At 39.2% G+C, this 26608-nt stretch overlaps 1 protein-coding gene across 1 annotated transcript in view; it reads left to right on the top strand.

Moving 5' to 3' along the window:
* LOC130906243 (uncharacterized) overlaps positions 1-26608 on the top strand; it is a 203486-nt gene that overhangs the window by 147327 nt on the left and 29551 nt on the right. The window contains exons 4-12 of the mRNA XM_057820348.1: positions 3685-3856; positions 6786-6971; positions 7060-7195; positions 10197-10294; positions 13880-13999; positions 14102-14178; positions 14799-14977; positions 17976-18237; positions 21390-21409. Of these exons, the coding sequence (XP_057676331.1) occupies positions 3685-3856; positions 6786-6971; positions 7060-7195; positions 10197-10294; positions 13880-13999; positions 14102-14178; positions 14799-14977; positions 17976-18237; positions 21390-21409 (1250 nt within the window). The remainder of the gene's footprint in view (positions 1-3684; positions 3857-6785; positions 6972-7059; positions 7196-10196; positions 10295-13879; positions 14000-14101; positions 14179-14798; positions 14978-17975; positions 18238-21389; positions 21410-26608) is intronic.

The following is a 26608-nucleotide window of genomic DNA, read 5'->3' as shown; positions in this document are numbered from 1 at the left end:
GTTGCATTGCTTCTCGGTAAGATTCCACGGCGGTGTGTGGCGATGTATTGTTCTCAATCTAAAGAGAAGTTGTATGAGTCGCCGAAGGTTAGCAGGGCGCGTAAGTGGACATCTTTCGTTTGCACGAATCGAATGAATTTCACGCCATCATCAAGTAGTGTTCTCTGCTACAAACACTTCGAAGATACCTGCTTCCTCAACCGGTCTGCTTATGATCAAGGATTTGCAAACAAAGTAAGTGGGATTTTTGGATAGAAGACTGATGACTTTGTCAAATCAGAGCTGCCAACTGTTGTGGAATGAACAGTAGAAGTTAGCGACGTTAGCCGAAAGGTAACTCGAGGCAAAACCCAGATCTTGTTGTTGAATGAACAGTAGAAGCTAGCGACATTAGCCGAAAGCTAACTCGTGGCAACCCCCGATCATAGTTGTATTGAGTTCATTTTGCCTACACTTATAAATTCGTCAAAACTTTTCTTTTATCCCAGGCAATAGTAGGTGGTTTATTTACCTGACATGTTTCAGCGAACACTTCCGCCTTCGTCAGAGGGTCCAAAGGCAGAGGTGTTCGCCGAAACATGTCAGGTAAATAAAAGCTAACATCGCTAGCTTCTACTGTTCATTCCACAACATGATCGGGGATTCGTCAAAACGTTTCTTTTATCCCAGGCAATAGTAGGTGATTTATTTACCTGACATGCTTCAAATCATAAAAATAATAACAGCCTATATCTTACCAATCTTGTAATCTCGATGGGTGTTGTCTCCATTCCATGTCAGGTAGTCTGGGCACATTGTTTGCATCCTGATTAGCATCTGGCTAATACATGTACGGTCCAACATAAAATTCTAACCTCCTCCTCTTCCTCCAACTCTTCAAAAACTTGGATCTCCTCACTTGCGCTCGATCTATCGCTTATATCGCTGTTTGAATTATTGTTTGAAGGGCTTTGTATGGCGGCCGTATGGAGCGCTGCCATCGCTGTTCTCGGTGTGACGTATCACTTCCGGGTTCGTCCCCTTTCAGGCTCGAACTTCGGAAACGCGATTATTTTGTCAAATATACAACATATAAATTATGTTTTCCTGCTTTATTTGTTGGACAATGTTTAATTACATTAATTGTGACCCTATTTGGCATTTTATGAAATTACTTCACATTTGGTCTTTAAATGATACGTTTTGGGGTGGAATTCTTCATGCATGGTGAGCAACTTCCATGTTTTAACATCTGCGGCCATCTGAACCTCCTCCTTTGGCCAGTTTATTGTCCCAGCTGGCTATCTGATCACTGTCAGGGCATAGTTGTTAATTGCTCGGATCTTGTTCTTGCCATTGAACCGACTTCTAAGGACTTGCCTTACTCGTTCCAGATACTTAACAGAAACGGGGATAGAGCATCTCCTTGGTATATGCCACATTTGATGGAGACTTGTGCAATTGGCTCAAGTTGGCCGCAAGGGTGGTCTTCCAGAGCTTCATTAAGTTGCAACGAAGGCTCTTAGTGTTGTGTCGACCTTGTACAGCTTCAGGCATTCCAGGATCCATGTACTATGTGGCATTGAGGCATAGGCTTTCTGGTAATCAATTCAAGCAGTGCACAGGTTTGTCTCTCTGGTTTTGCAGTCTTAGCTGACAGTTCTGTCAACCAGTAGTTGGTGTTTGGTATATGGCGGAAAACACTCAGGTGACTTGAAGTTCCGCTTTGAGACCCCCTTTTTGGCCAAATTTCAAAATTTTCCTATATGCATGTGTGATACATCATTGGAAAGCTTAAAATCTCAATTTTCTGGGGGAGAAAAAATTTGAACAGGAGGGCATTTAAAAAAAAAAAAAAAAAATGTTTTTTAAACAGCAAATCCCTATCTGGAGGTGAGAACACACGAGAGCAGAATTACAGACGCCATGACTTTAACGAGATATTATTGCATACTTACTTTGTTTTGATCCAAAGACTCCATGTTGCATGTATCACTGAGTGTCAAGCCACAGCTGTGAATGGCCACAGCTGGATTTTTGGGGGATTTAATGGGTGAAACATGGTAATATAACAAAGGTCGCAATGAAGAAATCGCAGACATCAAGGAGTGGTCGAGATGTTCTTTTTCATATATTTACCCTTTTAAAGGTTTTTTTTTTTTTTTCAATTTTTCTTTGTTTGGATTGATTATTTATCATCTAACATCAACAAAAAAACCATTAAGCGATAGTTATGAGGTAGATATCCGTGACTTTTTTACAGACGCCATTTTTTTCATTCTGACGTCATTTGTTTAAAAGTTTAAAATATGCGAGCGAATCATTTTTTAAAGTAATTTTTTTTTTTTTTTTTTTTTAAATGAAATATTAGACATCAATTAATGATTCTAAGCTAAAAATGACAGACATTTCGAATGATAAATATAATTAATTACCTTCGTTTTATGGCTGGGTTGAAACAAAAGCGGTGGCGCGACGTCTGTAAACTGGGGTTTCCAGAGTAAAACAAACAAAAAATAGTTTGGGGGCCTAATGTGCCATGAATCTGCTATTGCTGCATATAGAAATATTGTTCTATCAAACACAAAAGTTGTTTTGTCTTTAAATACAGCAGTTTCTTTTAAAGAGGAGTCCAAGAACAGAAACTGCTTTTTCAGTCTTGTCTGTGTTTTCCGCCATATATTGTGACATCACACGAGGTGGGGTTTTCAACACACAGCTTCTTTATACCAAAAATGCGGGAAAGTGGCCAAAAAGCAGCACAAGACGCAACCAAAAAACAACAAACTAAATATCTCAAAACATGAGATATTGTGGTTCTATGTTGTGGTGCTCACGAGACTGAGGGACAATTTGCGCTTTAATTTTGTAAGTAGAAGAACAGGCTTACATTCACTTTGCCAAACAAGTAACAATAAAAAATGGCGGTAACTCAAATGTCGCGCATAGCTACGGTGCCATAACAAAACTGAAATCCTCACATAATAACTACATAGCATAACTCGCAAGTGAAGAAATGTTTAGCACAGAACATGAACTTTAAACATTATTTACATCTCGAGCACCGCAATGCATGCTCTAAATACTTTACTGTACACACTGCATGTGTGCGAGTATAGGTTGCTGTCATTTGTTTTCATGTTTTTTTGTTATGTTTTCATTTCTGCGCATGCGGGTCAGTTTGCTTAGCAGGTGGTGGACTGTGATTTAGTGGGCAGGCGTGATCCATGATGGTGCTTAATGGAAAAAGCAGTCTGAACAGTCACACAAAAAGATGAAATTTGTGCATTAAAACCTGCAATCTGAATGTAGCCTGTGTTCCACATTTATATGGCTGTATGATTTTGGTTAAACAAACATTAAAGACTTTCTGGAGACATTCTCAAATAATCTTATCTCTGCATAGATAAGTGATATCAATCTCAAAATGGTTTGTTAATGAGTTGTACATGAGTTATAGGCACAGTTTTTTATGCACAATTAGGGAAAAACGAATCCTCTGCTGATGAATTAAAACATTTTAAAATTACCCTCTTGTTAAAATAATTGTATAAGAAAAATATGTGTACAGATCTGTTTGTTTTTTCAAATAAATTGTATTAAAACTATAGACCCACAGTAACACACCCACGCACACCCACGTTTCCTGAATTTGACTCTTCTTCAACAAATCTGTGACCGCTCTGAAACTTTATCTCTCCCCAGACATCCGTTGTTTCCACTACTGGCATTGTTGTTTGAGAAATGTGAGCAGGCTACACAAGGATCTGAGTGCATCACGTCCGCCAGCTTTGATGTCGACATTGAAAACTTTGTACACCAGCAGGAGCGGGATCATAAGCCTTTCTTCAGTGAAGATCCGGAGCTGGATAATTTGGTAAATTAACTTGTATCACAAATAATTGAAAATGATTTATTGTGGATTACTGAGATGAAGATACATTGGCTTATTGATTAAAAAAAGTGTACAGTATATCTGAGGGGTATTGCATAAAACTAGGATATGGGATTAGGTCTATAAATATTGGTCATTCCTATTCCCAATTTATCTAAACTTTTAATTGGTCGCAAAAAAGCAGTGTGTAACAAGTAACCGTGGTGAATCAGCCCCTGTACAATGGTATGAAAAGGTATCTGAACCTGTGGGAGTTTTTCACATTTCTGCATAAAATCCTCATCAAATGTGATCTGATCTTTGTCAAAATCACACAGATGTAAAAACTGTGTCTGCTTTTATAGGATTTCATATTTTAATGATAGCATGCAAACAATGACAGAAGGGGGAAAAATAAGTAAGTGAACCCTCTGCTTAAGGAGACTGAAAGAGCAATTGAAACCAATATTTACCGAACAATTTAAGTCATGCGTGTCCAATCACTGATGAGTGGTTTAAAGCTGCCCTGCCCACTATAAAACACACACCATGTAAGAATTGTCTTGATGAGAAGCAGTGTTTGAAGTGCATCATGGCTCGGGTCAAAAGAGCTGTCTGAAGACCTGCAATCAAGGACTGTTGATTTGTATAAAGCTGGAAATGGATACAAAACCATCTCTAAAAGTCTGGATGTTTATTAATTGACAGTCAGAGAAGTTGTCTACAAATGGAGAGAGTTTGGCACAGTTACTTCTCTCCCAAGGAGTGGCCGTCCACCAAAGATGATGCCAAGAGTTCAGCACAGACTACTCAGAGAGGTAAAAAAGAACCTTAGAGTGTCTGCTAAAGACTTAAAGAAATCACTGACACAGTCCAATATCTCTGTGCACACATCAACTTTATGTAAAACTACGGCCAAGAATGGTGTTCATGGGAGGACTCCACGGAGGAAGCCACTGCTGTCAAAAAAAAAAAAAAAAAAAAAAAAAAACATTGTTGCTCATTTAATGTTCGCAAAAAGGCACTTGGACACTTAACTGAAGTTTTGGTAAATATTTTGTCTTTAGGAGTAACACACAATCATGTATGGAGGAAAAATGGAACCGCTCACCAACATCAACACCTCACCCCCACCGTGGAGCATGGTGGAGGGAGCATCATGATTTGGGGCTGTTTTGCTGCCTCAGGGCCTGGACAACTTGCAGTCATTAATTGAAGAATGAATCAAAAATTTTATCAGGATGTTTTGCAGGAAAACCTGACACCGTCTGTCAGACATGATTGCAAGTGTTTTGCCAAAACTTCTGTTGAATGTCCAAGTGCCTTTTTTCAAACATTAAACAAGCAACAATGTTTTTTTAAGACAGCATTCGCTTCCTCCGGGGAGTCCTCCCAAGAACACCATTCTTGGCCATTGTTTTACATATAGTTGATGTGTGCACACTGTGCCAGTGATTTCTGTGATTCTTTAGCATACACTCTAGGGTTCTTTTTTTACCTCTCTGAGTATTCTGCACTGAACTCTTGGCGTCATCTTTGGTGGACGGCCACTCCTTAAGACAGAAGCAACAGTGCCAGACTCTTTCCATTTGTAGACAACTTCTGTGACTGTCGATTGATGAACATCCAGACTTTTAGAGATGGTTTTGTATCCTTCCACAGCTTTATCTAAATCAACAATCCTTGATCGCAGATCTTCAGACAGCTCTTTTGACCGAGCCATGATGCACATCAGACAATGCTTCTCATCAAGACATTTCTTACAAAGTGTGTGTTTTATAGTGGGCAGGGTAGCTTAAAACCACTCATCAGTGATTGGGCACACACCTGACTTAAATCGTTTGGTAAAAATTTGTTTTAATTCCTCTTTAAGTTTCCTTAGGCAGAGAGTTCACTTACTTATTTTTCCCCCTTCTCTCCTTGTTTGCATGCCATCATCATTAAAATATGAAAACCTATAAATGTTTGGGTGGTATTAGTTATAGCAGACACTGTTTTTACATCTGTGTGATTTTGACAAAGATCAGATCACATTTGATTGTGATTTTATGCAGAAATGTGAGTAATTCCAAAGGTTCAGATACTTTTTCATACCACTGTTACTGTATATATAAAAAAGTGATATTGGCGGCGCACCTGACAATCTTTCACGGCACACTAGTGTGCCACACCGGTTGAAAAACACTGTGGTAGAGTGGGAAGTTTTAACTTTCTCTTTTCATATTGTTGTTGTTGGCATCGGCTACGGCGGACAGGAATGGTGTTGTGTTGCACAACTTCTGAAATAAATTATCAAAAACTGGACGAACTTGGTGACTTGCTTGCTGATGTTACGCCCATATTTTTCTATCATTTCCCTCTTAATTTCAGTGGAAAGCATCACCTTTTTCCTTTTTTCACCACCTATACTAACCATGGGACCCATGGGGAGTTAACTGACAAGAAAATACGTGTTGCGTCCGTCTTGCGGGACAACAATGAAATTGCGACGCTGTCATAAATCGTCATATTTCGAGTATATCGTCATATGTCAAATTAAATGGCATGTCAAATTTTACGGATGTTCAAAGGATCATATGTCTATGCGATCTTATGTCGAGGTTAAGAACCACTGCTGACCTAGAAAAGGCCATGCATGCTATTATCAGTGTCTTTTTTTACTCTGTGAAGCACCTTGTGCACCATTACGCTATTGAACGGTGCTATATAAATGTGTTTTAAAATTTGTTGGTTCATTAGCGTAGTGATGAACATTTAGGTTTTTTTTTTTTTTTTTTTTTTTTTTTACTGGTGGTAGAAAGATTTACAAGAAGAGCGTAACGTTAAGGAAATTGAGCGATTTGTACCATCACGTGATAATTGACTTGTTGTGTACAAAAGTTGTTTGTTTGATCTTTAGTCGCCTCATATTTTGTGTCTTTGTCAACTTCAGATGGTTAAAGCTATTCAAGTATTGCGGATCCACTTACTGGAGCTAGAGAAAGTGAATGAACTGTGTAAGGATTTCTGCAACCGATACATTACCTGCCTCAAAACTAAGATGCATAGTGACAACCTTCTTCGAAACGACCTGGGTGGACCCTATTCTCCTACGCACACCAGTCTCAGCATGCAGCAGGTCAGCTTTAATTTTGAATACAATTTCTCCCAACACCATATCTCTTTCTGCCTTCATGATTTTGTGTTTATTTATGTGCCCCCCCCAGGAACTAAATCCAACCTCCTCTCCGTCTATGACTTCTGTGTCCAACTCTGACAACCCTCCAGGGATTGTAGCACCCAGTGGAGGTTTGCAACAGGGCAACGTTTCTATGACAACAATAAACTCTCAGATGGTATCAGGTAAGAATTTGCACATTCATAATGAAATGAATATAAAGCTGATGGTACAATGGAGAGTTCCTTAATCAGGGAACTGTGTGGTCTTAAATCCAATCAATTGAATTTAAGGCCTGGGAGAGTCAGGACGGGGCCATACATTCCCGGCCCCGCTCCCACTTGATTTTAATGCATCACACACCAAGGCTGTGGAATGGATGGGACCTGTTGGGGGGTATGTAACATCGCGTTTGCCTTCTCACAGCAGGCCCTGCCGTTCCCTCACCTCTTTCAACGCACCATATACGTCATACTCCACGGGGGAGCTCCAGCAAAGGGCGATGGGATAGGCGGCTGGGTAGAGATTCCATGCAGTGGTCCCACTGCCCCAAGCTGAGCTCTCCTATTTCAATGCATACACTGCAGTACCCTCCCCACACAATCCCATCACGGTGCTGGCTAATGGTTGAGAGTTGGGGACATGGAAGCCACAGTAATAATAAGATGGTAGGTGGGTCCCACACTTTTTCTCTATGGCGTGGCTCCCAGTCAGTGGCCTCCCCTCTGCCTGGGCTGCCGGCTGCGGGAGTGGAGAAAGGTCGGGGCTCCAATCTTGCATCGCGCCACGGCGGCTCCTCGGCGTTCTCCTACTTCCGGCTTTTCCTCTCTTCTCTGCCTGGGTATCCACCCTGCGCTTGGGCGCGGGTCGCTGGCTGGATGCCGGTGTGTCCGCTGGGTGTCGCCTGCTCCGGAGGGTGGCCCTAACCTGGGCTTGGTGGGCTGTTGGCGGGGTGAGCGTGGGGGTTGGTGGTACGTCCCCTTTTCCCATGCATAAAGGCCGGTTGATGGGGGCCCGGGTGACCACCCTGGATCCCTGGGGGGGGTGACGATGGCGCGAGGAGGGATGGGCTGTGCTGGCTTGCCCCCCCCCCCCCCCCCGCACCCCTGGACTGGATGGGGGCGGGGGCATGGCACTGGAGTGGCGCCCAGTGGCTCCACTCGTCTGCGTGGCTATTGCGTGTTTGATGGGATTCGCGCATGGCTGGATGGGATTGGGCGCGCTCGGGTGGAGGACATAGGACATCGGTGCTGACCTCGGGATGGGGTGGCGTAGGGTGGGTTGCCAACGGGCACACACTCACAAGGGATTCACACGATTACTGGGTTCTAGATCACAGGGCTGATTTGTGTACACCCCACCCCTCCCAATCACTTACCTTCTCGACTCCCCCACCTCTCTTTCTCTGGTTAACAGGCCTCCCACATGGACACTGTAACAGAGTGTTTTTCAACCGATGTGCTGCGGCACACTAGTTTAGTTTAGTTTAAAGTAGACTCAAACTCTGTCCTGTGTCCTTGTGTGTACCACGTTGAGCATGGAGAAAAGAAAGCAGACCAAAGAACTGTCTAAGGACTTGAGAAGCAAAATTGTGAGGAAGCATGGGCAATCTCAAGGCTACAAGTCCATCTCCAAAGACCTGAATGTTCCTGTGGCTACCGTGCGCAGTCCCATCAATAAGTGTAAAGCCCATGGCACTGTGGCTAAACGCCCTAGATGTGGACGGAAAAGAAAAATTGACGAGATTTCAACAAATGATTGTGCGTATGGTGGATAAAAACCATCGACTAACATCCAAACAAATTCAAGCTGTCCTGCAGTCCGAGGGTACAACAGTGTCCACCTGTACTATCCGTCGGCGTCTGAATGAAAAGGGACTCTATTGTAGGATACCCAGGAAGAGCCCACTTCTGACCCAGACACATAAAAAAGCCAGACTGGAGTTTGCCAAAACGTACCCGAGAAAGCCAAAAATGTTTTGGAAGAGTGTTCTCTGGTCAGATGAGACAAAAGTAGAGCTTTTGGGGAAAAGGCATCAACATAGAGTTTACAGGAAAAAAAAACGAGGCCTTCAAAAAAAGAACACGGTCCCCACAGTCAAACATGGCGAGGTGCCCTGATGTTTTGGGGCTGCTTTGCTGCCTCTCGCACTGGACTGCTTGACCGTGTGCATTATGATGTCTGAAGACTACCAACAAATTTTTCAGCATAATGTAGCGCCCAGTGTGAGAAAGCTGGGTCTGCTGCAGATGTCATGGGTATTCCAGCAGGACAATGACCATAACACACTTCAAAAAGCACTAGAAAATGGTTTTAGAGAAAACACTGGAGACTTTTAAAGTGGCCAGCGATGAGTCCAGACCTGAATCCCTTAAAACACCCGTGGAGAGATCTGAAAATGGCAGTTTGGAGAAGGCACCCTTCAAATCTCAGAGACCTGGACCAGTTGGCCAAAGAAGAATGGTCTAAAATTCCAGCAGAGCATTGTAAGAAACTCATTGATGGATACCGGAAGTGGTTGTTCGCAGTTATTTTGTCTAAAGGTTGTGCTACCAAGTATTAGGCTGAGGGTGCCAATACTTTTGTCCGGCCCATTTTCTGAGTTTTGATAATGATTTAATTTTTTTTTTTTTTTTTCATTCTCGTTTTTGTTTTTTCATTGCAAGCAAAATAAATGAAGATATTAGTACCAAAGCATTTATAATTGCAGTCATTTTCTGGGAGAAATTGAGCATTATCTGACAGAATTGCAGTGGTGCCAATACTTTTGGCCAGCAGAGTATGTATTGAATTTGAATATATTTCCAAGTGATCGTCCCAGGTTTTTCCTCCCCAGACTTTATGTTTTAAACCATGATAAAAGTTCATGATCATATACATATTTTAAATTGAAATTGAAGTATTAGTCATTAGCTTCATTTTAAGCACATTAAAAGGTCCATAACCACATAGTGCATGGCTGATAGACTCTTACGTTGTCAAGTGCGTACAGTGAAATGTTAATCTTCATCATCTGCATCATCTTTTATTATTATTATTATTTTTTTTTTTTTTGACAACCTGAAAAATTCAACAGTTATTGCTCTTGGTTTTCATGCTTTTATTTAATGTTATATCGTCCGGTAGTTTCCTGTGTCATTCTCTTTGAAACCAAAGGATTTTCATGACAATAATTTATCATGTCAGGTGGGAGCCTGTATCAGCCGGTTGCCATGGTGACATCACAAGGACAAGTTTTAACTCAGGCACTGCCACCAGGAACCATTCAGATCCAGAACTCACAGGTAAAGCAGCAGAACTGTTGCATCTTTTGAGCAATACCCTGATACACACCAGGGCTGGCAACCTCTAGGTACCTCCCGATACAACTTCAGATGTGAATTTAAATGTGTTTAACACTAGTAGACGTCCAATCCATTTGAAGTGGGAGGGTGGCAGCGAATGAACGACTGCCATCCCTCCCACTTCAAACTGACCGGATGTTGATTTGAGGGCATTTCTGGGTAACCTCCTGTTGTTTTATGGGGCATTTATGGGTCACTTCCTGATGATTTTCAGTTACAGAACAGAAAGTGAATTGGTTATAGATATAGATATAGATATTGGTTATTGGTTATCTATTGCACATTGATATGTGACTGTGACAGTAGATTCTGTCAGTCTTTAGCAGACAATTGACTCAAAGTCAATTGGAACTGACCTGTTAATGCCCTAAAATCAACCTAAAGTGATCTGTAAACAGGGGTGAAAGTGGGCCGGAACGGCTCAGAACTCCGTTCCACCGTGACTTTCCGAGCCGAAACGCTGTTTCGACATATGGTGCTTTGATCCCCAAAATATGAAGGCAACTGTCAAAACCCTATGTTTGTTTAAAATATTGTATTTTGTCAAACAATGACCTCTGGTGGTGGCGTTGGGTGAGGCTGGACTCTTACCTTTTATGACTGAGCATAGACTTCATAACCTATTGACATGACACGGGAAACAGGGCCGATTCGTTGGGGGCCTATTTTCAAAAACTTCAAATTCTTATTTTAAATATTTACAAAACCAAAGCTTGAACTGACCTAAAACTAAAACAGGCACCTACTTTAGCCATATACGAGTCTCCATGTGCAGCGGCATCAAAAAATTCAAAGTCGTTCTCTTATAAAATCCTGATTACTTATTTTCTATATAAGTTTAACACAACTTAAAATGACCTCACAATTTACACTAGATGCACAAAAATCACCAAATACAGAGATAATCACCTATATTTTCACTTGAGTAAAAACGTGAGCGTCTAGGTGCCTTTTTGTGCGCATTAAACAAGCAACAATGTTTTTTTTAGACAGCAGTGGCTTCCTCCATGGAATCCTCCCATGAACACCATTATTTGCCTTATTTTACGTATAGTTAATGTGTGCACATAGATATGTGACTGTCACAGTAGATTCTGTCAGTCTTTAGCAGACACTCTTTGGTTCTTATTTGACCTCTCTAAGCATTCTGCGCTGAACTCCTGGCGTCATCTTTTGCTCCATGTATGGACAACTTGTCTGATTTTCGATTGATGAACATCAAGACTTTTTGAGATGGTTTTGTACGCTTTCCCAGCTTTATACAAATCAAAGATCCTTTATCGCAGGTCTTCAGACAGCTCTTTTGACCGAGCCATGATGCACATTACACAATGCTTCTCGTCAAGACAATTCTTACCAGGTGTGTGTTTAATAGTGGGCAGGGCTTTAAACCACTCATCAGTGATTGGGCACACACCTGACTTAAATTGTTTTGTAAAAGTCTTCTTAGGCAGAGGGTTCATTTATTTATTTTCCCCCCTTCTGTCATGTCATTGTTTGCATGTGCATGCTATCCTCATGAAAATATGAAAACCTATCGTAATTTTCGGACTATAAGCCGCTACTTTTTTCCTTCATTTTGAATTCTGCGGCTTAGAGTTCAGTGCATTTTTTTTTTTTTTTTTTGGGGGGGGGGGGTCAATGTAACACTTTAATTGACAAAAGCATCATAAGACTGTCAAAAGACCGTCATTACTATGGCATGGCACTACCATGAGCATTACTGAATGCTTATGACAGATGTCATCAAGTGTCATCTGGCAAATTATTTCACTAACTCCATTTATGTCGTGCTCAGATCTTTTACATCCATGCAAAGTGAGATAATTTGTCAGATAACACTAAATGACATCTGGTTTAAGCATTCATTGATGCTCATGACAGTGTCATGTCATAATTACGATTGTCTCATGTCATTCTTATGGCAACACTGTCAAATAAAGTGTTACCAAATACCATGACAAGCAATTAATGAAACAATTGGAAGAGTAACTGAAGAAATAATTTGCACAGAACATGAATTTTGATTGTTATTTACATCTGCAGCGCTGCAATGCATGCTAGGAGGCATGTTGGACAACAACAGTGTTGACAGCAGGTGGCAATAGCGGTTGACTGTCTCCCCAAACGGAGCAGTGATGGCCAAATGAAGCTTCTTGAAGCCATAAAGCTTTGCAGCCAATTGGTTCAAAACGTCATGGTGGTTCATTTGGTCTCATGACAGTCGTATGATGCAGCTGTCAAATAAAGTGTTATCAGTTAATAATGGTGTAAATATCCCATAATACAGTGAAGACAGCTGCGGCTTATAGTCCAGTGCGGCTTCTCTATCAACAAATGTCGTTTTCATGTCAAATTTGGTGGGTGTGCCCTATAGTGAGAAAATTACGGTATAAATGTTTGGGTTGTTTTAGTTAAAGCAGACACTGTTTTTATCATCTGTGTGATTTTCACAGAAGTCAGGTCACATTTGATAGTGATTTTATGCAGGAATCTGAGAAATTCCAAAAGGTCCAGATACTTTTTCATACCACTGTATCTATAGAGTAGAAAGACAAATTGGTGTGTCAAGAAGTACAAGCCAGAATGCAGTTGTTAACAAAGCATTTATTATTTCTTTATTTCCGTGCGGCTCGGTACCATACCCCAGCCTGGTGGTTGGGGATCCCTGCTTTAGACAACATCTTATCAAGACGAAGACTTGCTAGAGACGTAACAGAGACCAAGAATTAGACAAGCCTAGGCAAGACTAAAACCATCAAATTATATTTTAAAGAAGCTATGAAATACTACAGCAAGTTACTTTAAAATGATAGACCATATTTTGGACAACAATCCATCCAAAAAGTACCAGAAAAGCTTAATAATGAAATTAGATCCTATTTAGTCTTCCTTTTTTAGCTGCCCACTGAAAACAGAAGATGATGTCACAGTCAGAATGAGCTGCAGATTTCTGCAGCCTGCTCGCATGCTATCCATAGGCTTTCTATTCTCTTGTTGCCATGTGGTTGTTAAATCTGTCATTCAGTCAATATGTACTAGCAAGTGCAGCACTAGGAAGCTAGACATGCTCATTAATTCACATAATTTCGTAGAAAAAAGTGGGCATAACCTGACCCATTATTTTGGGTGGGATTATTATGAAATGGTAATAAAAAAACTAAACTAAAAAAAAAAGCCAGCAGATGACACGGTCAAACAGTTGAAGAGCATTCTCTCTTGCATCTCATCATAAAGGATGGTGATTTATTATTATTATTATTTTAATTTTAATAAGAATAGATGACACTAATGTTGCACTTTTACAGGACACCCAAAGATGCTTTATAGGTTGAGGAAAGAAGCAGCATTTAAAAAAAAAAAGCAGTTACCATGGTAACACTTAGAGGTGTCTCGACTGTTGTCACAGTAAAGTAAAAAACAGACAACGGTAACTGGTTGTTTCCTTGTGTTTCCATGGTAACATGTAAGCCTCAGCATCCAGATTGATTTAACCTTTTAAGTTGTTTAATTTTCCTACCGCAGTTAAATGTTGATCTGTCAGCCCTGTTGGACAGTGAAGACAAGAAGTCAAGGAATAAGAGGGGCGTCCTTCCCAAACAAGCCACCAACATCATGCGCTCGTGGCTCTTTCAGCATCTCATGGTAAGGTAGAAATGACTCATTCTTATGCACAATATTGTGTGTTCAGTATGGCAGTGACATACAGAGAATTATGCCGTTTGCTGTGTTATGTTTTACTGTCAGCACCCGTACCCAACAGAGGATGAGAAAAGGCAGATTGCAGCACAAACAAGCTTGACACTTTTGCAAGTGAATAACTGGTAAGATATTGTAGCCCAGTGTTGACGTGTGACCATATGAATTCACCATATGAGCTTATGCTGCCATCTCCTGGTTTTCTTTAGTACTAAGTGAAAAAACATTCTGTCGAATTGGCACCTACGCCTGACAGTCAAGAGTTTTGGTCCCTCCGTGTGGAATTGTTCGTGTTCTTGTGCTTGACTGGATTTTCCCATGATGTCACACAAGGACGTATAGTGTTTAGGTGCGGCCTTAAATACATCCCCAGGCGTGCTGTCCACCAATTTACACATCTTCAGTTAACCTATCAGGAGCTTCCAAAGTCATGACTTCACCAACTGGACTTCTCTATGTTCGTTAAAGACTTTTTGCGCATGGATTCTTTTTTTACATTAAAGAAAATAATAAAAATAATAAAGAAAATTCCCGCTTTCAATATTGTGGCAGTAACAAAATTAAATAATTTCAGTAACCCTCCCTGACCTGAAACAGAAGAGGTTGAGTCTAATTTGACTTCAGACAGTGAGGAGAAAAAAAAAAAAAAAAAACTTCCGGCTTTAACTGTAGGTCTGAATGTGACAAAGGTCATTTTTCTTCACAAACTTTTGCATCACCTTAATTATTCCTTTATGTGTTTTAGGTTCATTAATGCACGTCGGCGTATTCTACAGCCTATGTTGGATGCCAGTAACCCGGACCCAGCTCCTAAAGCAAAGAAGATGAAGTCCCAGCATCGGCCCACACAGCGTTTCTGGCCTGACTCCATTGTGGCTGGTGTTTTTCAGACACACAGATCTCAAACAGGAAACAATCCAGACGGTATAGTGTCTCACTTTCTATCATGTAAATACTAAATGCATATACTGTAAATACAGTGTATCACAAAAGTGAGTACTCACTTTTGTGATACACTGTTCTTTCTACTTTCCTGTGCAAGTTATCTGCGATTAGGGGACATTTCCATGCCACACCTTCCATCATTTACAGTATTTTCTGTACCGCTCATCCTCACAAAGGCCTGGCCTGATGCTAAAGCCTATGCCAGCCAAATATGGGCAGGAAACAAGGCCCACTATTAACTAGTTGCTAGTAAAGGTGTAACAAAATCCTATTTACACTTGAAAATCAGTTCTGTTGTAACAGATCCAAGTACATCGCTACACAGGCTTAGGAATTTATCTAATGCCAATTCTCAAACTATGCAATTTTTTTTCATTCTTCCCGACGGTCACAGTGTCAGAACACAAGAAATGATATCATGAAGTCATAGTATGTCTCGCAAAGGACAAGTGGTCACACATCACGACCAAAGCCCGTTTGATTACCGCGTTCTGCTGTGAAGTGTGCAGTCCGACAGCTGACATTGTCAGGAGGCGGGACAAGCAGCTGTCAATCAGTCACGTTGACAGAGCCACTTCTTATCACAGTACAGAGAGTCCTCGAGTTACGAATGAGTTCCGTTACTATGCTGGCGACGTAACCCGAATTCCTGCCTAAGTCAGATATCTAAAGTCGAAATTTACGTCAAAATACTTGTGTAAAAAAAAGAAAATACATTAAAATTATTATTATCATTATTATTATTATTATTATTATCATTATTGCTGAAAGGTGGGTGGAGAATGAGGGTTTTCAATGGTTTATTTGCAACCGAGAGCATGGAACACGACAACAAAACCAAAACCAACTCACCATCAAGTCTACCCCTTCATTCCATTTATTCCAGTCAAACACATGGTGTGTTTAAGGACAGCCCAGAAAACACTCAACACATCAAGATTGCAACCTGAAGCATACATTAGATTACTATTCTTATTTTTAGGTTACGTGAACTGGAAATTGTTTAGTTTCGCGGACTTTGACTGTTGGTTTGACGTAAGGTCTGTGTGTATGGAGGACCAGGAGTGCAAAAATTTATCAAATACAGTAAATACACAATGAATTATTAAATGTGTCATTAAAATACTTCTACAGTACTTTGATATTGATTCATTTATTTTAAATTTGATATTTTTTTATATTTTTTATTTTTTTCAATTTTTATTTATTTGTTTCATTTTCTATTTAATTATTTTAACATTTATTTCCGTATTTATTTATTTCGACATTTTATATTCATTCCAATATATATTTATTTATTTATAATTTTTATTTTCTTAAATTTTTTATTCGTTTGAACATTTATTTCCATTTTGATTTATTCCAACATTTATGTATTTCAATTGTTATTTACTTATTTATTTATTTCAACATTTATTTGACTTTTTGTTTATTTACTTCAATCTATATTTATTTCAATTTTTTTTCTATTTAAATTTTTATTTATTTAATTTTCTATTTAATTATTTCAACATTTATTTCCGTTTTTATTTATCTATTTAAACATTTATTTGTTTTTTCCAATATCCATTATATTGTATATCCAATATAGATTCATTAAAATTTTTATTTATGTAAATTTTGATTAAATTTGATTATTTATTCATCTTTGTTGCTTCATTTGCTGTTTCTCATTGTGTATCATATTGTCTCTGCAAAGCCCTTTAAAACAACTTTGTTGTGATCCAGGGCTATACAAATAAAATCGAATTGAATTGAACTGAATTAAATTACTTCAACATTTATTTATCCCAACATTTACTAGTATTTATTTAAATTTTTATTTATTTCATTTTCTATTTAATTGTTTGAACATTTATTTCCATTTATTTATATAAACATTTATTTATTCCAATATATTAATTTATTTGAATTTTTATTTATTTGAATTTTTGTTATGTATTCATTTAAATTCAATTAAATTATTTCAACATTTATATCAATTTTTATTCATTTATTTCAAAATTAATTTCCATTTTTGTTTATTTATTTCATTTTTGTATTTATTTAATTTTTATCCAGTCATTTCAACATTTATTTCCATTTTATCTTTATTTAAACATTTATTCATTTATTCCAGTATAGTACATTTATTTATTATTTTTTGTATTTATTTAAATTTTTATTTAGTTATTTAAACATTTATTTATTTATTCCAATATACATTTTTTTAAATTTCATTATTTCAACATTTTTGTATTTATTTATTTATCCGAACATTTATTTGTTTCAATATTTATTTATTTGATCAATTTTTATTTACTTATTTCATTATTCATTTATTTCTACATTTATTCATTCCAATACACATTTATTTATTTATTTAAATTTGTATTTACTCCTTTCATTATTTATTTCAACATTTATTTATTTAACTTTTTTATTTATTTCATTTTTGCACTCTTGTTCTCCTTGTACTGCATGAAATAAATCTGTCATTGGCTCATCAAACCCAGTAGGCGGGCTTAAACTAGGCGGGGTTTGAGATAATCGAGTCAAGCCAACATGGCAGTGATTGCTGAGGTTCAGCATGAGCACTTGGGATTTAATAACGGACACGTTTGAATGATCAGAACACGTTGACAACAACTAGCGCAAACGCAGCATAAACGAATGGCACCATTTCAGGTCCATTTTGCAATAAATGAGGGGCTGCTTGACGTCATTACTCGAAATTAATATCTCAAAAACGATAGCAGCACAAACGAAAATATTACAGCACAAATGTAGCAAAAACCATTGAAACCATTTTTAGCCATTTTTAATCAAAAAGGGGGGCTGGTTGACCTCAGATTGACCAATACAAGAATTGTTAATAAACAACAGCGGCACAAACGAAACATTTTTCAGGACAAACGAATGACATCATCCCTATATTGAAAAAAAAAAATCCAAGATTGGGTTAACTTCAGGATGGATGTTCTTCCCCGACTTTCAGATCCGCTTAGCTTGGACAGTCTCCAGTCGCTGTCATCAGACTCTGCCACTCTGGCTATGCAGCAAGCCATGCTGGGAGCCGACGACTCCATGGATGGCACAGAGGAAGAGGATGAAGATGACGAGGAGGAGGAAGAAGAGGGAATGGAGGACGAGGAAGAGGACGAGGACGGAGAGCACGAAAACAGTAGGGGAAGGCCAATGCCTGGCGGAGGAGCGGGGAGAAGAGATCTGAGCATGGAGCACACAGATGAACTGGAGTAGTCAGAGAGAGGAGACACACCGAACAAGACCTTGGCCTCACCTGGCCCATTTTTAAGACTAACTTCAGATTTCAACACAAAAGATGGCACTGTTTCCATATTTAATATAAATTTGAGGGCATGCAAATCAATCAGGGCTCCTTCTATTCATTAACTATGGAATAAAATATGACACAATGACCCCTATAAATATGGAAAATTAAAGACAGGGCGGTACAGGTTAGCACATCCACAGAGGTTTTGATGTTTTGATACAGCGGGCTTTATAGATTACCATTACTAAATAAGATGTTCATTAATTTTTGAATGTGAATGAATCTTCTGTTTTCGTCAGCGGGAGGGTATTTTAGATAACTTGAAATTTCCTTTACATAGCAACATTTTTAAAGGTGCTATGAAATACTCCAGCTATTGACTTTAAAATGATAGCAGCCTATTTCGGACACAAATCCATGCAAGAATGTGACAGAACAGGTTTACTAATGAAATTAATGCTAATTTGTATGGGTATAACGGTACTCACAAGTCATGGTTCAGTACGTGTTCGGTGCCAAAAGGAAAACAGAAAGGCTTTTTTTTTTTTTTTTTTGTCACAGCATTTGAAAGTTTTTCTATTGGTTAAAACTAAGAAGCAGCTCGTTAAAGTGCAAAAATAAATAGAAGAAAACGTCAAACTTGTGAATTTGTGTTTTTATTGTTCTAATAGTCTTTAATAGACTGGTTAACAGACAAATAACAGACAAGACATCCTATTTTGTAGGGCTTGACTGAGGTAACAGTTTTAAAGTCAGGTAGTACTAGGCAGCATTTTTAACTTATTTACAAAAATAACATACTGTGCTACCAATTTCAATGTTGCGTTAAAGTAGTGCTTCTCAATTATTTTGTTACTTAACCCCCCACCCCACCCCCGAAAACGTAACATTTTGTGCCCCCCTCAACTCTGCCGCCAGTGTAAATGGCATCATTTGTCTATAAAATTACTATTATTATAAGTAATCATCTGCATAACGTTGTGTCAGATCAACTTACAATTGAGTATTACTTTAATAACATAGTTTTGTTTGCAGAAGAAAAGACTTAAAGTGCATCAGCTTGCCTGTATAAAAGGAAAAAAGTCACATCCAAACTGTCAGAATACACTTAAAGAGCATACAACAGGAGAAAAAAAAGTCTTAAATAGCATTATTATGTGAATAAGAATCATATTTTGAGACGATTCGACTATATACAACAATTTAGCAAAGCGCAGATGACGAGAAATTAGTTTTTTAATCTGCCGGTTAGCCACGCCTACCATTATAGGGCTCAAGCGTCCCCAACAGGTGGATGACGTCAGCAGGAGACTGGACTCATCGGTTTTACTATACAGCCCACTGAGGGGGAATTATTCAGAACAAGGAAAACGCGATGAAGAGAGCCACAAAATGTCATTGTTTCAGTCTCTCTACTCCAATATTTTTACAGGATATTCTTTTTGTCCAAGTATTTTCCCCAACTGCTAAATAAATGGCATGGTCATGACAAATAACAGTCTTGTGCTAAATGGAATATGAAATAATAAAAATGCACTTATTCAGGACGACATGGCAAAATTACTCCATAATGGTCAAAACTGTCGACTTACTGTCGCACCTCCCGAACGATATTTTATGACACCTAAATCAGGACATATGTCATTTCTGTTCCCCGGCTTAGGAGAATGTAAACAAACCCAGAAGCTTGACAGCTAGCCAACATGCTAACCCGAACCGAGTGATGTTTCAAAGTCTTCGAAGCAGAAAATCAAACATAACTAGCCTGGATTATTTGACATGACGACTGGGGTTGTCGATTGCCTTCGCGGATCGGCAAACCGCCCGGCGGAGAGCAATTTACAGCTCGTTCCCCGGAGGAGGGCGGCTGCAGTTGTTGTGCAGCTAACGTGCAGCTAATGTGCATGAGGAGAGCTTTTTACACGCCTACCAATGATCAAACATAAGTAGTCCTTTATTTAAAGAAAGTTTGTAGTGTTTACTTTGTAATCGCTGTATTCGTATTTGACATAATACAAAACAAGATGTTTACGCACTTCCTCGTAAGTCCAATGGTCCCACAGTAGTAGGGCTTGTTTTGGCCAATATCCACGGTGAATGGGAACCTTTTCAAACTCCAAAAAGGCGCACACGCCTCTCCCTCATACAGCAAGATTTTTCTGCAGCCGTTTGGCTGGCGTGATGCGAAAAATAAACGTTTTAAACCGAAAAATCAGCTGAATCCTTAGTCCTCATACACAACAGTAGGCTGTATAGTGAAGAGGAGTCCTTGTCCCGTACACGTCACAGCGCCCTCCTCCTCAATGCAAGACCGAAGCCGGAAGTCACTCATTTTCATGGCGCAGGATTAAAAAAACTAAATAAATATAGCGATCGCTTCCACACACATCCAAGTGGTCCATGTCATTCAGGAGCATAAAATACTGCGTGTATTATGAAATAAACATGCTTTTTCGTGTCACATGCACATTAAGGTACATTTTTGACCAGTTGATACTAAAACAATAAAATTTTATATAAATCAATGAATGATAATAATTTCAAATTGATTAGCAACATTAACTCATGAGGACAATATGCCAAACAATATGACCGAAAAAACAAAAATTAATAGAACTAAAACGACAGTGTGATTAGACAGAGGGACACTTATTTTTGCTTCAGGCGGTATCAGCTCCTTTGCTATGGTGCACTGAGCACCTTGGTAAGAATGAAAAAATATCAAGCGGCTTGTCAATGCGATTGGGGTAGGCGGAGTTTGACTTTTGTGGTTGGGGGGGGTATGCTCAGTTAGTAGCTTAGCCCATACTCGTAAATACAGGCATCGCAGCCATGTGTGTGTGTGCATGCATTTTTCTGTGGAGAAGTAGATGCCGATTTTTGCCTTCCACAGAGATATCCAATTTAATGCCAAGTTTTTCCAGTCACTCACACCCTTGCGAAACGAATCCTTATTGTGAGTGGTGAGTTTGAAAATGGCGGCAGGCAAAACAGCAGACTGCATCCTTTTTGACTAAATATTCCAGCCAGGAATATTTGTAATCATACATTGAAAATAAGTGTTTATTGTTTCCCATCATTTTTGAGGGGAATGCTAAATCAGGCTACTTAGCACAGCTTTGCTTTTGGCCAAGGACGTCGTCCATTGAATATGGTACACCCAGTTGTGGCTCTGTTGTACAAACAGTTTCTTTAGTGGGTATAACTGAAACTCTGTTCACCATTGTGGTGGTGCTCGCCGGCGTTTCTTTGTCCAAATCTTCAATCCTTGGTTCTCGCTCAGTAGTTGTTGTCGCTTTTGAAACTTAGGTTTGAAAAAAATTACATGTATCCATCTTGTTTCTTCTATCTTGAGGTGATTTTGGCTAAGCAAAGCAAATGACCCTCTCTAAGGTTCCAGTCACATGATATATTCGAAAATTAATTTTGACCTATTATAAAAAATGTTTTCATTCTTTTCATTCATTTTTAAAATGTATTTATTTATTTATTTATTTTATTGCGTTACAGCTTTTATAGACATTTTATCAGGCAAAGTCAATTTTAAATTCATATACTGTATTAGAAAATGTCAATTACATGCAATGTCATTTTCGGCCGCCGGGGGGGGGGGCTGTGCCTCCCCAGCACCCCCTTAAACTCAGCGTATGGGTCTAATGTCTTAAAGTGACGTCTAAATTGATTTTGTTTCCTGCTGTCCGCTGCAAACATTTTTAGACACAATAAACAGACTGGTCTTTCCTCGTCTCCCACACTATTAAAAGTCAAAAGCCAAATGCTACATATGCTTTATCATATTTCCTCGTCTTAGCTCTTCATATCCAGTGTTGTTAATAACGGCGTTAGACTATAACGGCATTACTAACGGCGTTATTTTTTTCAGTGGTAAGTAATCTGGTTAATTACTTCTGTCATCTTTGTAACACCGTTACCGTTACTAAGGATGGAAAGGCTTGCGTTACGATGTTGGTTGAATGACCCGAGAAAAGTCTGAGAGACACGGACTCCCGGAGAGAGGAGTGGGGGAAAGAAAGGGAGTTGTGAAGCTGTTGCAAACGCGATGCTCGGTGGCTCTAACTGACTTTGGCCGATAGCCTACAAACTACGCCCGCACAATGCTAGAACTAAATGCGAAATGACAGACTTGGCGCCGTTAGTAAACAGCCGCCATCTTGAAGCAGTACATTTCTCAGGAAGGCTCTGTTGTAGAGAATCTTCCAAGCGAACTTAAGTAACTTTTTGTCTAAAATACTCCTAAATCTGCAAAATCTTGACATTAATCTATCTACCTTAAAATAATAAAACAGTTTTAAAACTTTAACATGTCGAAAGTATAGAGAAGGGAACTAATACCATAACGGTAGCAATTTTAACAACTTTAACGGTTGATTCACAACATTAAATAACTTCCAAACATAGCAAAGGTAACTATCTAGTTATCACAATATCCGCAATACCCTTGTGTCTAGTTAAGTTTAGGGTAAAGAATTGGTCTAGGGTCAATTGTCCCCAAAACCCTTTGAACTCCACACAGCGTGACCTGTGTTGTTTTTGTTTGTTTGTTTGTTTGTTTGTTTTTTGGGGGGGGGGGGTGAAAAAAAAAACAACATGAAAAGTAACACCAGTTACTTTGCCAAGTAGCTAATTACTCTTACATTCAGGTAACTGAGTTACTAACGCAATTGCTTTTGGGAAAAGAAATTTGTTACTGTAATTAATTACTTTATTAAAGTAAGATTAACAACACTTTTCATATCTCCAGTCCGCTTTGCCGTGTGCTCTTGTTCGGTTCAAAAATACTGTACTGTGCACACTCTGAAAATGAGAGCGCCACTGCCACCCACTGAGTAGATATGCAATTACACTTTATTCTAGTATGGCAAAAACAATGTTCGCTGAGGTCACATGAGCCACATCCGGCATTGCTCTACCTTACTATTTGAGAAGTACCGCATTACACTCAGGTAAATGTAAACCATTTCCAGTGAACATACACTCCCACATAAGATATGTTTTTAAATTTGCTTAAACAAAATAAAATGTGCAAATATTTCCAAAACTGAAAAATTATCTCTTGAAATACTGCAGAAATATATACTCAAGTGTTTTAATTAATGACTTCAGCCTATGGCTATAGTGAAAGAAACACTTCCTGATTTAAAAATATAAAATATATACACTTCAAAAAGTGTTAGTAATAATAAATTTGATAGTTCCCACTCTGTACATTTGCCATAATTTTTCTATTGGTGATCAGTGATAACGTCTTGGTCTGTTTTGGTTTGTCTTTTTCCCATAATATCGGTTGTTGGTTTAGTCACATTACCTCTATTCTCGCCTGGAGTAAAGGAGGACAATTCTGACATGGATTTTTTAAACTATAACTCAAACGTATTCGGCATCGGACTGCATGTACCGAACCGTGATGCCTGAATACACAAATACTGTGTACTCACTTACCAATTAAAGACTAATTAGTACACAGTATTTCTCAGCTGCCTTCGCCCTGCCTACACAGAAGATGACGTCCCACCAGAATGAGCTGCAGATGTTTGCAGTCTGCTTTCTTGTTGTCGAGTGACCATTCTGCCATTCTTTCAACATGTACGAGCTAGCAGAGCATTACATGGTATAAGCTAGGCATGAGATGTGGATGAAGTACACAAGTTTTTTTTACATTAAAAAATGTTCAAAATGTTTGACATTCTTCGAGTTAACAGGGGTTTAATTAGTTGGTGCAGTTGATTTCAACAAATTCCGTGCAGTTTGCGAGTTATTTGTTAGTTTCAGGGCTCTGGTGTGGCTAAGCATTGTTTTGGACGTAATAACTATGAAAGGGTAAAATGGCAGCGAGATTTCAGTGCCACATTAGTTTTCTACACATATTTGCAATTGTTGCCAGTGGGGCAAAAATTAGTTAATGCAGTCATTTTATTTATTTATTTTGACATGGTTACCATTTCATAGCACCTTTAAATGTCAATAATTTTGCTGGTCAAAAACCGTGCCAAAAGTGATTAACTTTTCAAATGAAAGTATAAGTAAAGACTGAGGTGACGTTATCTGAATATCTGTACAATAGTTGTTCATACCTGTTAAATAAGGTTCTCAGGTCGAACAAATACTGAGCTTTTTTCTTATCCATCAAAACATTGTTTGAGTTGCCAAAAGCATTTTGAGCATGTTCTTTAAATTTGTCTTACTTTCTGTTCGACATAAGTCAATCTAATGTAGTAGACAAGTGTCTTGATGGTTGAAGATTTACATACAGTGGTACCCCTACCTACGAAATTCATTGGTTCTGAAAGTAGTTTCTAACTTGAAATTTCTGTAAGTAGAGACTCGTTTTCCATGTAAATGCCTTAATTTGTTTCAAGCCCCCCAAAGCTCCGACATAAATCTTTTATAATGCATAAAATTACAGCAAAACATGTAACAAATACATGTTACAATTAGATTATTGCGCAATAAAAATAAAATTGGAGTTGTGCATAATGTAAAAAAAAAAAACAAGAATAGCGTCTAGAATAAAATTTAATACACTCATATAAAGCTGTCGGAAAATGAAGGGCGCATGAAGAGGACATTGGGATGTACACATAAAGTGAAGAAAATAAGTATTTGAACACCCAGCTATTTTGCAAGTTCTCTCACTCAGAAATCATGGAGGGGTCTGAAATTTTCATCATAGATGCATGTCCACTGTCAGAGAGAAAATCTAGGAAAAATCCAGAAATCACAATGTATGATTTTTTAACAATTTGTGGGATACAGCTGCATATAAATATTTGAACACCTGAGAAAAGAAATGTTCATATTTAGTACTGTAGACTTTGTTTGCAATTACAGAGGTCAAATTTTTCCTGTAGTTTTTCACCAGGTTTTCACACACTGCAGGAGGGATCTTGACCCACTACTCCATCTTCTCTAGATCAGTCAGGTTTCTGGGCTGTCGCTGAGTTTGAGCTCCCTCCAAAGGTTGCCTATTGGGTTTAGGTCTGGAGACTGGCAAGGCCATGCTAGAACCTATGCTTCTTATGGAGCAACTCCTTGGTTTTCCTGGCTGTGTGCTTTGGGTCATTGTCATGTTGGAAGACCCAGCCAAGACCCATCTTCAATGCTCTTACTGAGGGAAGGAGGTTGTTCCCCAAAATCTCACAATACAGGGCCCCAGTCATCCTCTCTTTAATACAGTGCACTCGTCTTGTCCCATGCACATAAGAACACCCCCAAAACATGATGCTACCACCCCCATACTATACAATAGGGATGGTGTTCTTGAGAGAGTACTCATCAATCTTCCTCTTCCAAACAAAGTTAGTGGAATTACGACCAAAACGTTATATTTTTCTCGCATCTGATCACAAAACTTGCTCCCATGACTCCTCCGCATCATCCAAATGGTCGAATGGCAAAATTAAGACAGGCCTTGACATGTGCTGGTTTAAGCAGGGGAACATTCCGTGCCATGCATGATTTCAAACCATGACGTATTAGTGTATCACCTAGAATAACCTTGGAAACGGTTGTCCCAGCTCTTTTCAGGTGCTTGACCAACTCCTGCCATGTAGTTCTGGGCTGATTCTTCACCTTTCTTAGGATCAACGAGACCCCACGAGATAATATCTTTCATTGGGCTCCACTCCTTCCCTTTTCTTTTCTTTTCTTTTTTTTCTTTTTTTTTTTAACCTGTCCTGTTCAGCTGTTTGACACGGAGAATGGAAGTCTGAGTGCCTGGTTGGTCTGAACAGTTAATGTTTCACATTGAGAGTATGACATATTCCCATTGTGATCATTCACATACCTCGTTTATTATGACAAAACAGCGAACAGGAAGGGGTTATGGGGGAACAGAAGAAAAGAAACACAAGAGAAGAAAGAAAAGAAACAGAAACAACAACAAGAAATACAATGAACGTCTACACTAACTACTAACATGTTGGTGCTATCGTCAGCTAGATGTATTTCCGGTTGACACCATATGGGGGGCCTGGTGACCAGGGAAAGATGGGGGCGGGGATGGGAGAGTCTATAAGCTAAATGATTAAAAGAGGAAGAGTGCACACAAATCAGCTCTGTTATCTAGAACCCAGTAGTCGTGTGAATCCCTTATGAGTGTAAGCTCGTTGGTGATGGACTCTATGCCCCCCCCCACCGCCACTCCCGGCACCGGGACCCCCACATCCAACACATCCAACCACACCCGAGCCCCACCAAGCGTGCGACAGCCACGGAGACGAGCAGACGAGCGGAGACGCCTCGCGAGTGCCAACACAGGGCCACGGCCCCCCCCCCCCCCAGCCAGCCTGGTGAGGAGGGGGGGTGGGTGGGGCTTC

The sequence above is a fragment of the Corythoichthys intestinalis genome, chromosome 18, assembly GCF_030265065.1.
Source record: "Corythoichthys intestinalis isolate RoL2023-P3 chromosome 18, ASM3026506v1, whole genome shotgun sequence".
In the NCBI taxonomy this organism is placed as follows: Eukaryota; Metazoa; Chordata; class Actinopteri; order Syngnathiformes; family Syngnathidae; genus Corythoichthys; species Corythoichthys intestinalis.
Note: the sequence above shows the minus strand (reverse complement) of the source record. Positions and strands in the feature narration are given on the sequence as shown.